This window comes from Schistosoma mansoni, chromosome 1 (genome assembly GCF_000237925.1).
Source record: "Schistosoma mansoni strain Puerto Rico chromosome 1, complete genome".
NCBI lineage: Eukaryota > Metazoa > Platyhelminthes > Trematoda > Strigeidida > Schistosomatidae > Schistosoma > Schistosoma mansoni.
Genome location: NC_031495.1, coordinates 13,317,927 through 13,335,243, shown reverse-complemented (window position 1 = coordinate 13,335,243; position 17,317 = coordinate 13,317,927). Strand labels below are relative to the sequence as shown.

The following is a 17,317-nucleotide window of genomic DNA, read 5'->3' as shown; positions in this document are numbered from 1 at the left end:
GATATATTAGGTGGAATAATGATCTGACGTACAAGAAAAACTGCAGAGCGTTCATTCAATGCAACAAGATTATTCGTTTCTTTTTCCAATCAACCGATATTGTGTTCACGGAATAAGAGTAAACTGACTAGTTTCACAGGCTCTACCTCGTATTAACACTTTCAACAGCGCTTATGGAGTCAGCTATATTGGGTGTATAACCAAGCGAATACATCATTAAATTTCGGGACATCATCTTTTGTGGTTGACCACATGACTAAAAAAACAACCAAAAGTTCTATTCTGAAGCACTTGGTTTGATATTTGGACACTACATGAATGTAAATTCAGCCGTTGGAGTTATCTACAGAATTCTTCGAATTTATCTCATGCTTCCAGAATCCGGTTACAACACAGCGGAATACACATCAATAAATCTAGTCTTTGTATACAGAAAACGTTTGTACGACCTCTCAGTTTACCATGACCTTCTGTACACTCACCACTAATTTTCTCCAGACCCTTTAATTTTGGTTTCTAATTCTTTTCTTACATGATCCGGTAATCCAATTTTCTTTGCACCTGTCCCATTAATTACTTATTACTAATTCTACGAGTAACATCGAACATTTGTATTCAACTGTTTAATTTCAAGTTTACTCAGTTCCTATTTCCACTGTTATTTAACTAGTCATGATAATTAATCGACTATGTAATTTCACTTTAATGTTGACTTTTGTTATCTGTTGCGTACCTTACCGATTACTATTAAGATATGTAACTAAACTGACCCACCTCCATTTAATCTGCATTATATTTTGTGTTACTTAATTGCAAAATTAATTAGAGACATTTCCACACTCAAATTACATTTTTAATGTCGCAGTGCGAATTATTAATACACAAACTACTGAACTGCAGTATTTCCGAAGTTATTAAATACATGAGACGTAAACTGTCACATTAGCACGAGTTAAATTGAAAAGATAGGGGGGAATAATATATACTGGAAAAGAACGCTTAACCTTAAGCAACATCGTTCCTGTGATTCCTCTAATGCGAGCAACGTAATGAAGCTTCCATCTTACGGCGTAACATGATAACGATAAACACCTACTGTTAAGGAATTGTTGCCTCTAACACGGCATAAAGATAGATATCCAACCTAGCATGATTATGTAACAATTCATTTCTCCATATTTCAAAAATTTAGGATAAGGTGATTAACCAAAAAACGATACTAATTTAAAGAGTAAAAAGTAAGAAATGAACTATATACTATTGACAAGATAAGGAAATAATTGGATTTGCAGAACGATAATATATTTCTTAATTTAAACTATCCATTCATCTACCACTACTATTGTGATCGACACCACTCACAAGATTGTTTGTAAGTAGTATGTAGCGGAATGTGACCTCAAATCTGTCACAGTTGTCAGAAGTAGAAAAGATTTTTAGCATACCAAAAGCCCGGCGTAGGTAGAACACTTGAAGATCAGACAGGCCGGATTGTAGAACACACTGCAAGACGCTAACGGATGATCGAAGACTATGTAAACGCGTTATGTAAGCACTTTGTGATCTCTCACAATATTCATTTCAACTGCCTATCTTGCCCTTTTCTACATTACATATGAGACTATTTTCAACAAACCTAAGATAGAACCACCCTATTAATTAACAAAAACCAATGCATTTTTTGCTAGTAAAATAAAATATTTACTTGAGATTAATTGCACCATACTTACATAACAGTTAAAAGTATGCATACAAACATATTATAGTACAGTCTTTACACAGAGTCACTGAAAATTTTGTCGATAGATGGCTTTTCTGTCCCCCATATAAATATTTATATATGGTGATTACTGAGAGGACTTCTGTTGTTGTTGCTGCCTTAATTGTTTCTGCCACTGAGCTGCGAATCCTGCAAACTGACCACTACTTAGCAACTGATGAAGACGTTCCACTTCGTCCATAGTTCGCGCTCGTTTAATTGCTTCCTGGATTGCAAATAGATCTTGACTTGATGCAACTGAAATTTAACAAACAGAATAGAATAGTACATCGAACGACCATACAAAATAGCACAAGAGGTGAATGTCATATGGAAAAACTGATAGCAACAAGGAAGCTGAGATGGGTTATGGATAATCTAACATAAAACAGCCATGTTTATCGCGATGTATTACAAACCCGAATACTTGGTAAAACAAGTAATATTAGTTTGAGTTACGTATAAACAACAGTCAGAAGACAAACTTTGGTCACCAAAATAGCACCAATTGATTTTTTACGTTAATCTTTTATGACAGAACCAACCAATGTAGTCACACACACAACTACTAATGTTTAAAACGATAGCGAATGACATACTAGATGCATCCCTATTTCTTATAAGCGTAATCTTTGTTAAAAAAGTAGGACATGATTGCTACAATAAAGATCATAAAAATGTCTATTCGAAAATCAATAGTAGAATATTCAATATATCGCTGAAGTTGAGTGGTGGATAAGTAGTTAGAGCGTTCAACTTTTGGCTACTGGGTTTCAAGTCCAAACCGTGCTTCGCTTACTTCGGTTTGAGCAATTGAGATGTATCGTTAGCCGCCATACTTGGAGCGTGACTCATACCCAAGAACTAATCACATGAGTTAGTTTTCTTATTTATTAAAGTCTCTGCACTCGAATTCAGACATTTGCGTCCCGATTTGTCATCCACATTTGAGACCACAAAACTTGATTTATATAAGCATAGTCTTTTCAACCAGAACCTTAATGAAACTATTCTTCTTCTATCCAAAATCATTTGTGTACATAGATAACATGGGATTATTGAGTAAAGACGTCGACGAAACGCTTTCTAAATGCTCTGAACAATAACTAAGAATCAGTATGGAAGATTTGTAGAGATTGTGGTATGTTCACGGTTGAGATCACGAGTCGATTTAAGCTTTTTTCAATGGTGGTCTAGCTTAGATTGAATCGTGATTACAAATGTGAAATTAATTAGGAAGTATTACGACTGACTTTCTTGTATCAACAACTATTTTAATAAAAAGAACTGAGACGAGTTTATGCTTTGAATCTATTTTAGCGGATACGTGACTAGAAAAACCGTTAAGGGAATAAGTGTTTGACTACCCCTTATCTTTTTAACCTGTCGATATCACCGGTGAGATACCTTACGACTTAACAGACAAGCATACTACAAATATGGCATTAAAAAGTAACATGCACAAATTGAAAATATTTCACTGACTATATGTTTGTATTCAATTCAATGCTGTGAACAGAATACTTGGATTAAATTATAGGTTGGTTGAAACAGAGCCTGGGTCATTTCCTTTCCTTACAACTAAATATCATGACTGATTTGAATGAAGTAGAAACCTTGACAGTGACGTAATCATTATATCTGAATGAAAGTGTGGCGCACTGAAACATGTACAGACCAACAGTTACAATTCACAATAAAAGACTTAACCACTACGTAGTAGTGACACAAACTTCCAGTTGTTATCCATGTTTTTCGATTATGATTTTTTGAACAACTCGTTGGCCTCAACTTGTAGTACAAAATTCCCAGGAGTTCGTAAGTTGGTACTATGTTAATGCTACAAAAGTAGGACGTTCTCTATTTTCCTTTACATCAGTTAAAATCTTACGTTGGGGTGTTTTGACTAGCTATGTAAAGCAAATGTTTCCATCTAAACAGATACACGTTCATAAATAATTACATATCATAAGGATAATAGAAGGAAAAACCAGGTTAACTATAATAGCGATCATACTAGTGGTTTTACAACTAACCTGGGCGTTTATTTCCTGTTGTGACAGGAGTTGACGGTGGAGGCATAGGAGTGTCAGCTGAACTGACTACCAAGGTATCAGACTTGGTTGACTCAGTCTGATCGGTTTCGACGGATGTATTTAGGGCAGCAGCATTGTTTTCTTTGCCTTCCCCATGGTGAATCTGTTCATTACTAGATCTTGTTGGCTCAGTTCCAGGAGGGAGAAGATTATTTGAATTAATTGGAGCACCAGGAATAAATGTTTTAACAACACCAGCAGCAGGAATTGAGTTTTCTATACGATTAGAATTCGCTTTCTGATATGGTGCTTTTAGATTATTTACGCTGTTTGATAGAGCAGGAAGACGTTTAAACATTGATCGAGCTAGTTTACGTTCAGCTTGGGTAACACGACGATAATCTAAAAAGCGAAGCTAAGAATGGAAAAAAAGAAAACGTATAAAGAAAATTTTTTCGATTATATTTTAAACACTGAATAACTTGAATACATTCGGAGTACTATAGAAACAACAATGACAAAGTGTGGATGATAGTGTTATTTTTTCATTAAATCAACTAAATAAAATGTCCAGCGAAGCGTAGAGAGGACGATGACATATTACATACTCAACCGTTAAAATTCGTGTTACGAAAATTTATAAACAGTTCCAAGCTTAATATTTAGGGTTACATTACACATGAAAACTCAAGTTAAGTCTGGTAAAAGCAACATGATCATAAAAATAATTATGGAGTACTTAGCAACAGCATATTTGAAATAAATTCTTAGATATAATTATATTTCACTCAGTTCAATGGAATTTATTTATGTATCATGCTGAAACTGTTTAAATAAACTGCAAGGCACGTAACAGAAAAATTCATTACAAAAGCTGTAAGTGATCTACACACCGGTAACATTGCTGCTTTGACAAACATATCAATATTACTAATTAAGGTCAAGTGTTTTGGATATTTGATAGTCAAATATTCTATCATAAATTAAAACTAATCTCAATGAATTAATTTTTGAGCATCAAGAAACACGATTGATTCTCTAAAAATATTTACTGAATGATTCAAAAATAAAATAAGTGCAACTCAGTATTTATCTGCATGGGCCAGGCTATGAACAAATTTTAAGTAACCCAGTGACTGGATATCAACATATACGACGTTACAGAATGAACAATCTTTTTATACGTACAATTATACATGCATTTCGAAATGACAAGCATATATTGAAGTAAACAGGCTACAGTTCACGTGGCGATTAATTTATAAACTGAAAATAAATGTCAGTCAGTCAGCTACAACGTAGAACCAGGCACATATATGCATCGGACCAAGTTACCACACCTCATTAGCTTAACAAGATGAACACCGAATTCATAGAAGTAGTTAATTCTATAGTGGTACTACATAAAAGAAAGAAATATACATAAAGAGATATACGAAGCAACTTTACTCTCACAGTTTAAGCGAAGACAGAGTGTATATACCTAAACCATTGTGATCGGTTCTGAGACATGTCACACAGTCTCCAACTATTGGTCACGATAGTCACGCAGACCCCAACCAGGTAGTCTGCATCTGCCAACATGGCTCAGACTAGAAGTTCCCGACCGTTGCTGATACCTTGACGTAGTGGTCAGGCTTGCCTATTGTGATGAGCCAATCGAACTATACTGGCTGGAACAATCGTTCCTCAAGGTCCTACCATGCCAGACAGGTCGTTTGAAGAGCGGTGAGACTAAAAGCAGCAAACCCAAGGTCCGAAGGCGAAGTCGTACTGCTGACTGTACAGAGGTGTGAAAGCAGTAAGGTGTTTCCTTCAGACAACCAGCATGACAGCGATGCTGCCTTCCCACAAGGAGGGGTGGGGTTAGAAAAGGTCGACCCTAAAAATGCACACCTCGCCTTATCCCACGGATATTCGTCTCCGGCGGTAAGGTCCTTTGAAGAACGGAGCTAACACAAAAACTTCGTGTGTGACCGACCTCAAGCAGTTGTCCCTTGGGCACTGCGGTCACACTCTCAGGTCATTAAGACCACTTCTAACCCAATTTCCTTTTCAGGTACCCCTAGAAGAACCCTTCCACGGTGTGGGCAACCGGGAAGTGATAACTGCCCTCGTACCTCTAACAGCACTCAAGACCACTGTATTCATAATCAATCTACTTCTTCAATTCCCACTGTTCCTTCTGCCTTGACTTTCAACACTAAACTTCCTCTTCCGGTTTCCTCCTCAAGTGTCACCATGGCCAACGATTCTAGTGCGCGAAACGTTGTCCCAGGTCTACTAAAACCTCGCTCCAAACTACACATTGGAACCTTCAACGCACGTACCCTATGCCAAATCGGTCAACAGGCCTCCTTAGCTAAAACTCTAGAATCTCGTACCATGATGTATGCTGTGTCTCCGAAACACGCATACAGGATCCTAGTGTGGTCATTCACTTGGCCTCACCTCGCCAAAATGGACAGCCAACGAAATACACCCTCCGTGTATCTGGCGACTCGTTGGCTAGTTCTCGTGGACTCGCAGGTGTAGGCATAGCACTAAATACAAGGGCAGAACAGGCACTACTAGAATGGATCCCCGTTAACAGTCGCCTGTGTGCTGCTCGGCTAAATGGCTCCGTAAGAACTCGGAAGGATAGGGACACACGTCGTTGCCTTTTCGTCGTTTCTGCCTACGCTCCCACTGACTGCAGCCATGATGAAGTGAAAGATGACTTGCAGAAAGCTCTCTGAGCTTCTTCAGAAAGCTAAGCGCTCAGACATAGTACTTGTTTAGACTCTGATCACGCTTTAATACGAGCACGCATTCGTCTGCGCCTCAATGGACGCAGGAAAAGTACACTAAGAAGACCCATTAGGATTGAACTGGAGGACGAGAAATCCAAATGTAAATTCCAGGAACAACTGAGTTCACATCTAGGCAGTTCTGTAAACGAGACTGACCCAGATGCTGCTTGGAAAGACACACGAACAGCTGTGGAAACAGCAGTAACATCTATTAGTTACTTAAACCATAGGGCTCCAGAAAACCAGTGGATTTCTTCTAAGTCTATTTCACTGATGGATTCGCGTAAACTCATCCCATCAGGCTCTGAGCACGACGAAGAGCGTAAACAAATTAGATCTAGGTTAACTAAAAGTCTAAGGAACGATCGTGAGCAGTGGTGGGCAATGAAAGCAAAAGAGATGGAAAAGGCAGCGGCTGTAGGCAACACCGGGCAACTATTCAGACTAATAAAAGAAACCGGAATTAAGAAGTCAAGTGTGAGACGATCTCGGAAAAAGATGGAACCCCTATCTGCTCTCAACCCAAACGTTTAGAACGATGGGCGGAACACTTTAAGGAGCAGTTTAGCTGGCCTTCAGCTACTGCACAACTACCCACTATTCCCAGACAGTCTGAATGGAACATTGAAGTAGGCCCCCCGACCCTACTTGAAGTTCAAAAGGCTATAAGTAATCTGAAACGAGGAAGAGCAGCTGGTCCAGATGGATTGGCTCCAGAGGTCTTCAAATATGGTGGTCCAATTTTAGCGATTAGCTTGACTAATATTCTGGTTAAAATCTGGGAGACGGACGTAATCCCATCTGACTGGTCACAATCTCTGATTGTCCCAATATATAAGAAGGAGCCAAAATCATACTGTGATAACCATAGAGGGATTAGTCTGACTAACATAGTATCTAAAATACTAGCCTCAATAATTATCGTGCGCCTAACAAAGACTCATGAACTGCAAACACGAGAAAATCAGGCTGGCTTCAGACCTGGTCGTGGCTGTATCGACCACATATTCATCATTCGTCAAGTTTTAGAGCACAGACATGCTTATCGGCGTCCGACAATGATAGTTTTTCTTTACTTAAAAGCAGCATTTGACTCTGTAGACCGAGAGGTTCTGTGGCAGTGTCTGTCATTGAAAGGTGTACCTGAGAAGTACATAAACCTTGTGAAGGCTCTTTACTAGAACACTACCAGTCGAGTGAGAGCTTATGGCGAACTGTCATATGATTTTACAACCTCAAGTGGTGTCCGTCAAGGCTGTCCACTATCCCCATTTTTGTTTAACTTCATTATAGACCTGTTGCTGGAAATAACACTCGTCGACTGAATTTTCAGGAATTGATCTTCTACCAGGAGGTTCACTTATCGACTTAGAATACGCAGATGACATAGTCCTGTTTGGTGAAGACACTGGCAAAATGCAGAGTCTTCTGTTAGAACTGAGTAATAATGCCAGGATGTTTGGGATGCGTTTCTCCCCATCCAAATGTAAATTGTTACTCCAGGACTGGCCTGCGTCAACACCTGAACTAAGGATAGGGAGCAAAGTAGTCGAACGCGTCGACAACTTCACTTATCTTGGAAGTCTGATCGGCCCTAATAAGTTGGTGTCTGACGAAATCTCAGCACGGATTCAAAAAGCTCGTTTGGCTTTTGCCAACTTACGTCACCTATGGCGAAGACGAGATATCCGTCTATCAATTAAGGTGCGAGCATACTGTGTGGCGGTTGGTTCTGTTCTTCTTTACGGCTGTGAAACGTGGCCATTAAGAGTAGGGGATACTCGTAAGTTACTAGTATTTGATCACAGATGCCTTAAAAATATTGCTCGCATCTGCTGGAATAACCGGGTAAGTAATAGTGAGGTTAGATACAGGGTATTAGGGAATGATGGTAAGTCAGTTGATGAGGTGATGAATCTTCATCGACTGAGATGGTTGGGCCACGTGTTACGTATGCCTGAACACCGATTACCACGACGCGTAATGTTGACTAGTGTAGGGGATGGTTGGAAGAGAGTTATGGGTGGCCAAACCAAAACATGGCATCAGTGCTTGAAGTCACTAACTTCTAGTCTGAGCCATGTTGGTAGATGCAGACTACCTGGTTGGGGTCCGCGTGACTATTGTAACCAATGGTTGGAGACTCTGGGTGACATGGCTCAGAATCGATCACAATGGCGTAGGTGTATACACTCTTTATCTTCCCTTAAACCTTGAGATTAAAATTGCTTCATAACTTTTTTCCTTCCCATACTATATCCTTATATACAACCTTTCTTTATATACTACCACCACTAAGTTAATTCTATGAATTTGGTGTTCATCTTGTGCTAACGAGGTATGGCAACTTGGACCGATGCATATATGTGTCTGATCCTACGTTGTCGCTGACTGACTGACGAGACTAGAAGTTAGTGACTTCAAGCACTGATGTCACGTTTTCGTTTTCACGTCCCTAACTCTCTGCCAAACATCCCTAATACTAATCGGTGTTCAGGCATACGTAACACGTGGCCCAACCATCTCAGTCGATGAAAGATTCACAACCTCATCAACTGATTTACCATCATTCCCTAATACCCTGTGTCTAACCTCACCATTGCCTACCCGGTGATCCCAACAGATGCGAGCAATATTTTTAAGGCATCTGTGATCAAATACTAGTAACTTACGAGTATCCCCTACTCTTAATGGCCACGTTTCACAGCCGTAAAGAAGAACAGAACCAACCGCCACACAGTATGCTCGCACCTTAATTGATAGACGGATATCTCGTCTTCGCCATAGGTGACGTAAGTTGGCAAAAGCCAAACGAGCTTTTTGAATCCGTGCTGAGATTTCGTCAGACACCAACTTATTAGGGCCGATCAGACTTCCAAGATAAGTGAAGTTGTCGACGCGTTCGACTACTTTGCTCCCTATCCTTAGTTCAGGTGTTGACGCAGGCCAGTCCTGGAGTAACAATTTACATTTGGATGGGGAGAAACGCATCCCAAACATCCTGGCATTATTACTCAGTTCTAACAGAAGACTCTGCATTTTGCCAGTGTCTTCACCAAACAGGACTATGTCATCTGCGTATTCTAAGTCGATAAGTGAACCTCCTGGTAGAAGATCAATTCCTGAAAATTCAGTCGACGAGTGTTATTTCCAGCAATAGGTCTATAATGAAGACCTTTTCTAACCCCACTCCTCCTTGTGGGAAGGCAGCATCGCTGTCATGTTGGTTGTCTGAAGGAAACACTTTACCGCCGTCACACCTCTGTACAGTCAGCAGTACGACTTCGCCTTCGGACCTTGGGTTTGCTGCCTTTAGTCTTACTGCTCTTTAACCGACCTGTCCGACACGATAGGACCTTGAGGAACGATTGTTCCAGCCAGTATAGTTCGATTGGCTCATCACAATAGGCAAGCCTGACCACTACGTCAAGGTAGCAGCAACGGTCGGGAAAAATAAATGAGTTCATGGTTATGATAGTATTTTACAAAACTATGATAAACAGGTCCAGTAAAACTATTTAACTTACAGATGCGACGCGGCTGATAACATATAGTCGGTAATTTGCTCGCATTGTTACAGGACAATGAAGAAGACTTAGAAAATTTAATTTATCACATGATGATAGAGGATCCAAATCTTTGAGGTCAGAAAGGTAATTACTAGTTAGGATAAGGGTCAAGAGATTGGGTAAATGCTGACCCAAGTCCTCGGCGATACGGGCGATCTAAAAGTCAAAATAACAAAAGTTTCAAAAAACCTTGACGATTTTTGTATGATGAAAGTAAAGCACTTAACTAGTGGGTAGAAACATGGATTCTATGACTGCAAAACCAAAATTGAACATTAGACTGAAACTTTAAGTTCTGAATTGTATTACCATAGTATGCTGACGTTATGCGACTAACTAAACCTTTGTCCATGTGGTATTATTGGAAGTCAAACAGAAGACAACTAACCAATAAAATAAGCATGAGTTATGTGGTCTTATTTTTGAGTTGAGTATTTTGAGTATTGTTATTTTTGACAGGAATATGGAATATACTATAAGAGGATACACACAAGTCATGGTATAACTTTTTAATCAAATGTAAGATGACAAAAATTAGACACGTTATTAACTGGATAGATGTTTATATTAGAATGACTAAAGTAGGTGGACAAAATACAATGTTTACCACATGAGATGGTTGGGAACGAAATCGATTGTTATTGTGACTTGTCAACTGGTGTATTTACCATGGGTAGCGCTGCTAAGTTGAGACAATACAAAGTATAAGAAGCGTTTTAACCAAGATTATTTAGTTCACGTATCTGAAATGCCGTAACAAATATTCCAAATATTTGCAGTGCATTTGGTACATTTTTCACCTGACACAGCTCACACTAACAGAGTGACTTCGTATATGGATTTCATGTCGTTTCCTCGCATCTTAGAAGTATTAGCATCGACCTTTAAAAAGTTCAACATAATAGATGTTGAGGTGAATCACGATTGGAAATGCAACGAATTTCACTACTGAACCCCATAATATGAAATACTAATTATTCTTGTGGTGGTCGATATTCGATATTATCCATAAATCGTATATTGTTCGTCCTGATAACCGTTACTCGATAACGCCCTAACGGTGTATAAATCAGAAGGCGAATACGAAGGGTTGATTGCGTTTATTATTGGACCGTTCACAGATATCACAAATTGCAGGCACGTTAAGCAAGCATGAGAGAGTAGTACCGTAAAGCAGGCGAGTGAGCGAGAGGTCAATTGATCGAGTCAGCGAGTACAGTACAGTGAACACGATTAAGATGTACATATATATACAAATGGAAAAGCATGAATAATCGAATCAATTAAGTGATTAATAGTAAGGCTAGCAGAATGAATACATGCGTAGGCAGTAAGCAATGCTCAAACGCATATAATAAAGGTACAATAGCATAGATAGGTTGCCCCCAAATGCCCTGGTACGGCCGAGAGTGGGGAAAGTCCTCTCTCCCTCTCAAAATGCTCTCACATGACCACGCGTATATAGCCCCTGCCAGGGAAGTCTTACTCACTGCCTTCTCGTGGCGGGGATGTTGTTCACGAAATTGAGAGGACGAAAAGCGAATGTCCGGTGCTTTAACCGGGTTGGTGCACATGGAGGGTCCACCTAGGGGGAGTTGGGAAACCCTGATTCCAAACCAATGGTGCACATGGGCTCCAGTATCCTGAGAGAAAAATGGCGTATGAATCAATTGTTGGTCACCGGCTACCATGGGACTGCATCTCCTCACGATGCTCCACTGTCTTGTGGATCAGACCTTTGGGTCAAAGGCTCCGGGTGTGGCCCCCTAAGAAAACCACCTGCTTCAGTCTGGGTACCTGGGCAGTATCACAGCCCTCACACAAACCAAATGAGATTTGTGAGGCACATATTTATCTGGTGCTTCCATGTACCAATATTTGTGTTTAAATAAATAAAAAAATAGGTTGTTGTTGCACGAATGACTGTCCGTTAAATAAGTTAACAAAAGGGCTTAATCAAATAAGATGTAAACAAAGTCAATTGTATGTGAGCTGCTATAGTCTAAAATTATACCATATACAAACTGTTGACAATATGAATGTGCCATATGTGTACTACCTTGGTAACATGGGATAGAATATGCGATTTTACGTATTTAATAACTATTTCAGACGTTAACCAACAACGCGCACTATCATGAAATATGTTCGTCGTTTTGATAACCTTTTAGGCTCATATGCACGTCGTGAACAGTAGACCTTTTGTCTTTTTCTTTAATATCTGGATAACAATAGAAATAATAGCTGGTAAGGTCCTCAATGTTAACGAAGTAGTCGATATGTTTAATTGTTGCATAAATCAATTTAGGCAAGTTAATAAGTAACCTTAAGTATACATGAGGTTAAAAGCACATGATTTTTGCAACTTTCTTAAAATGCTTTACTATAAAAGAAATAAGTAGTTTCGAATACACCATGGTCATAAGTATCTTAAGATAATAAATTAATACCTTCAATGAGATGAATGCAAAGTTTTGTTGTACGAAGATTTAAGGCCACACCCAAAGATTAATAGAAAGACAGTACCTTCGAATGCTATTCAAAAACATGAACATCCAAAGACTGGACCAATCATTAGCAGACACGGACATGAAAAAAAAACGATGATTATACAGAGAACTGAATCAAACACTAATGATGAATTCTTTGTGTAGAATTGCATGTGCCATGTTCAAAATGCATCGATCAAAGTAGATGGGATCATAGGTAGACAAAATCATGTTTCCTAGGAGTATTTGCAAGGTTTAAGGTATGACGGGAATCAGTGACACAACCGGTTTTGAAGCCAAGAAAGTGTGGGAGTTGTATACAAGAAATTAGATGAGAGGCGACAGATGCGAAATCTGACACCCATAACACCACTAGCAACACAGTTTTGTATTTAGCTGATGCGCAAACAAGTAAAACTCTGTTTAGATAGAACATAGGGAATGTTTGATACGAACCAAATACCAATAAGGGTTGGGTGAGTAAATTGGGTTCAACAGCATTACGTGTTTAATTATATCAGAGTGGAGAAAACATTCGTAATTGGTACAATTTAAGTATATTTAAGAAAAAATTAAGTATAGAGACAGTAATTTAACTTCAGAATCAAATTTAATCATAGAACGTTCACCTTATTGTTTGTAAGTATCAACGATTTTAGACGTTTCAACATTGGAAATCCGTCGAGTTTTCTGATTTCATTATCTGAAAGATCAATGGTATCGAACTGATCCAATGTACACCCCATATTTTCGATAGCAGGAAACTTGTAACTTCTGAGACTGAGCTCACGATCTTTAATGGCGTTGGTAAACTGTGGAGCATTCTCAACTATTTCAGACGTTATCCTAACCATAACCAAATAACATGCGCTACAAGGGCTTTTTCGAAAAAGGCGGACACGGTCTCAGATATAGGTTCAAACAAAACATCTGATATTTAATATCTTAGTTAAAAGTAGTAAGAACAAGCTGACCCATTTGTGCTCATTCAATGGCGTTTCGTGAAATTCTGACTGTTTGGTTGCGTCTAGAGTAGTCAGTCAAACCGCTTGGCTGCATTATTCTGCGATTTCTCCAGGCATTTGATTTTAGGTTATTTTGATGTCAAGCAACTGAGTTCACTTTAAAGCGACCATGTCGATGAAATCAGGAGTTATCAAGCTGATAGTCAGCTTGCAAGGGTTTGCGCCCAGCCAAAAGGCCCTTTTCATACTAACGGAGTAACTAGAGTAGCGTAAGTGATGGGAGCTGGAAAAGTGAAGAACGAGAGGAAGGATACACTGATGAAATAACAAAGGCACAAATACACTTACTTTTAATAAGGAAAGAGACAGATAATAACTAGTGGCAACACAAGCTTCAGATTACGAAATTCTGAAAATGGAGACTATAGGCAAATAGTTCATTCAACTACATAGGATTTGGCTAAATTATTGAACACCTTGGAGGTGGAATAGCGACAAAAAAGATAACAAAGAAAACAAAACACCCAGGTCACAAATAACCTCTTAAAATGTCACCGAAATAATTTGTTTTCAATGAAAATAAACTTGTGTTACGTTCACTTTCATGTAGGAAACCCAACTCTTAATAATGTTCCGATTTATTGGGAAAATTGTCTGACAAATCTGCTGTAATTGTGTTGGGAGACATATTTCAAGCTGTCTGATGAGTTCTGACACCCGTCGAAAAGACTGTATCTACATGTCAAATTCTAATGATTCTGTAATCAATGCAACTTAAGTAAACCTTGTTTAGAATGTCATTGAAGATGCCAGAGGTATTCAGAGTTTGACAATACTTTAACCAGTAACACCTTGTATTATGAATTGTACCCACCAAGTGAAACCGAAAGACATGATCTAGGAGGTTCGAAGATACATTTGATAGGCAATCAATATATCGTGGATCGACTGATCTAATCTGGCTAGCGATTGAAGGGGATGTTGAGCACGGTGTTTCCACCTTGATCTGGTGCGAATGTGTGACCGAGCGCCTTCAGCTAGGTGAATACATTAAAACTAATGTGGTCATAATCCAATGTCGAACACTTAAGAGGCTATTTATTTTGGGGATTTATTTATCTCTACATCATATTAGATATAGACCCAGCATTTGTGACTTTGATCTACTGAAGTCAATGAAAACCTTACGGAAAAATACGTAGTGCCAAAATAAAAGATTCTGGGGTAAAGGAACGCATGACATTGACCATTTAACTTTTAAAGAGAAACTAACCGCGGGCACATGATGCAGCCTTAGCTCCATTTTCGGCAACTCAACATGTGCATGGGTTACTTGTACCCATGGCCTGCTTTCAGACCAGCGTATTAGAAGCTCAATGTCCGTTTTGCTAGGCTTCACGAATCCAGCTTTTTATATAGACAGAAACCGTTCGTCCGTTCTAGATTGTACCACTATTTCTACGTGTGTATAAATTTAAAAACTATGAAGTTCGGACAAGCACTTGATACTGTGGATCCTCCAATATAGCTTTCTTTGATCACTGAAGGATGACTTTGTGAATCGAATAGGTACATCATATTTAATGTTTGGCAAGGGTTTTCTGAAATAATGTCAGCGTTTATGAACTTCAACAAACTTACGATCAGATAACATTGGGTTTTGCATGCGGAATGTTTTTCCTTAAGATAGAAATCACTACTTTGTGAAACTATGGTCCATATTCGCTATTAGCACACTTATCTTCGCCACCATTATTATAGGCCTAATTTCAAACACCCAAGAGTATCATAATCCTAAAGGTCATAAAATTAAGTTCGATCTTAAGCGGACATCTAACTTTACGAATATGCAACCACCGGAAAACTCTCCTGAATCTCCTAAAGTTCAAAGCCCAAAAGAAAGTAGTCCCAATGTAGGTGATGCCCATCCTTTTAAGAATGTTGACTTAGATTCAACCCTAAGTAGTTGTACTGATTTCGAATGGGATAACACAGTCCAAGTCGCTGTTAGTGCAAAAACCAGTTATAGTGACTGTGCAACGGATAACTGGAAAACTGGTCATAAAATTTATCTGCCTGACCACACTCTTAACGTCGATATACTCGAACCTTGCAAACCATCTCAAGCATCTTTAACAACACACGACCCCCCTCAAGTTACGAAGGAGCCAAAATCAACCACAAACCTTGGAAATAAGAGTTTAGAACATGTTCCCTATACGTCAGGTATAAATAGCAATCTAAATTGTAAATGGCCACTTGGTCGCACACATAGACCTGATAGTCTTCTTGGTCCGGCTCCCAATGTTAATACTATTCCTTTACCAAATGTTATATCCAATAATAGTGAGAAGACTTTTTTTGTACTTCCGCCGGCTTTTCTGCCGGCAACAATACACATACTTCAAATGATGACAAAGTTGTTGAATCTATTTCCGATCGCAACACAACTCTCACCTTAGCCAATCCTACGAGTATTCATGTAAATACCGATTGTGATTTATACTCCAACCTGATTCACCATGGTAAATCTCAATTTCTTATTCTTTCGTTCAATTCCCGCTCTCTGCCCAATAAAATTACTCACCTCAAAATCCTTTTATTGCTTGTAAATCCAACTATTGTACTTATTACGGAAACGTGGTGCAATTCATCTGTATCCGATCACTCCCTGCATATAGATAACTATGTTTTCTTTAGGACCGATAGATGTAATGGATTAGGGGGCGGTACACTTATCTATGTCCGTTCGGATATTCAGGCCTGCAAATTTGAGGATAAATCCCTTAATGCTATAGATGACTCCACCTGGGTGACTGTAAACTGTGGATCTCGGAATTATCTACTGGTGGGATGCATATACAGACCACCACATGCAGACTCTAGGTTTGACAGATTACTAACAAACATCTTTTCCATTGCTTCACACCAACCGCATACTTTTAAAATCATCGGAGGTGATTTTAATCTGCCAAACATCACATGGGATTTGACTCCGGTTTCAGGCCGACATGACAAGTTAGTTGAAACGCTAGAACTTTATGGATGGGTCCAACAGGTCCGACAACCGACTAGAAGGAATAATATACTTGATTTACTATTTACAATCAACATAGATTCTATCTCAGTGCATATTGGTCAGGAGTTTTTTAAGAGTGATCACAGAGTAATATTGTGTATCATTCATTCTTTCGACGCCATACAATTGAATTCTAAAGCTGGAATGATGTACAAGAGTAGACATTTTGATCAACAAACCTGGAAACGGACTGAAAGTCTTATTCGTTGTTTGCCATGGGAAACTTATTTTACCACAAATAATATTGACATTGTGATCTCTGATCTATACCACAACTTGATACACTGCCTCGACTGCACTGCTCCAATTATTAGCCATGTGGCTCATAACGCCAATAGGGGCCAGAATAATTTTAAAACTTTTAAAAGAAAACTGAGGAAATTAAAACACCGTTACCACAAGCATAATGACTTGTATACACTACAGAGTATACTTAAGTTAATTGACAAGAGTGCTTCATCTAAACGCAAGTATTTTATGAATATAGAAAATAAAGCCCTAGGTAATAAGAACCCAGAATTATCAATACTTCGGCTTTTTAAATCGCGTGTGAAGTCAAATTCTCTTGGCGTGACCAAATTCTTCATAGTTAACGGAAGAATTATTGATGACCCCGATATTATTTGCG

At 38.8% G+C, this 17,317-nt stretch overlaps 1 protein-coding gene across 1 annotated transcript; it reads right to left on the bottom strand.

Moving 5' to 3' along the window:
• Positions 1 to 1,683: 1,683 nt before the first annotated feature.
• Positions 1,684 to 13,499, bottom strand: Smp_141330 (hypothetical protein; the record flags this gene model as incomplete). Its single annotated transcript, XM_018793315.1, has 4 exons — positions 1,684 to 2,017; positions 3,796 to 4,210; positions 10,115 to 10,312; positions 13,275 to 13,499. The coding sequence occupies 4 exons, from the start codon at positions 13,497 to 13,499 to the stop codon at positions 1,848 to 1,850; spliced, it is 1,008 nt and encodes a 335-aa protein (XP_018647840.1). The 3' UTR covers positions 1,684 to 1,847.
• Between the last annotated feature and the right edge of the window lie 3,818 nt (positions 13,500 to 17,317).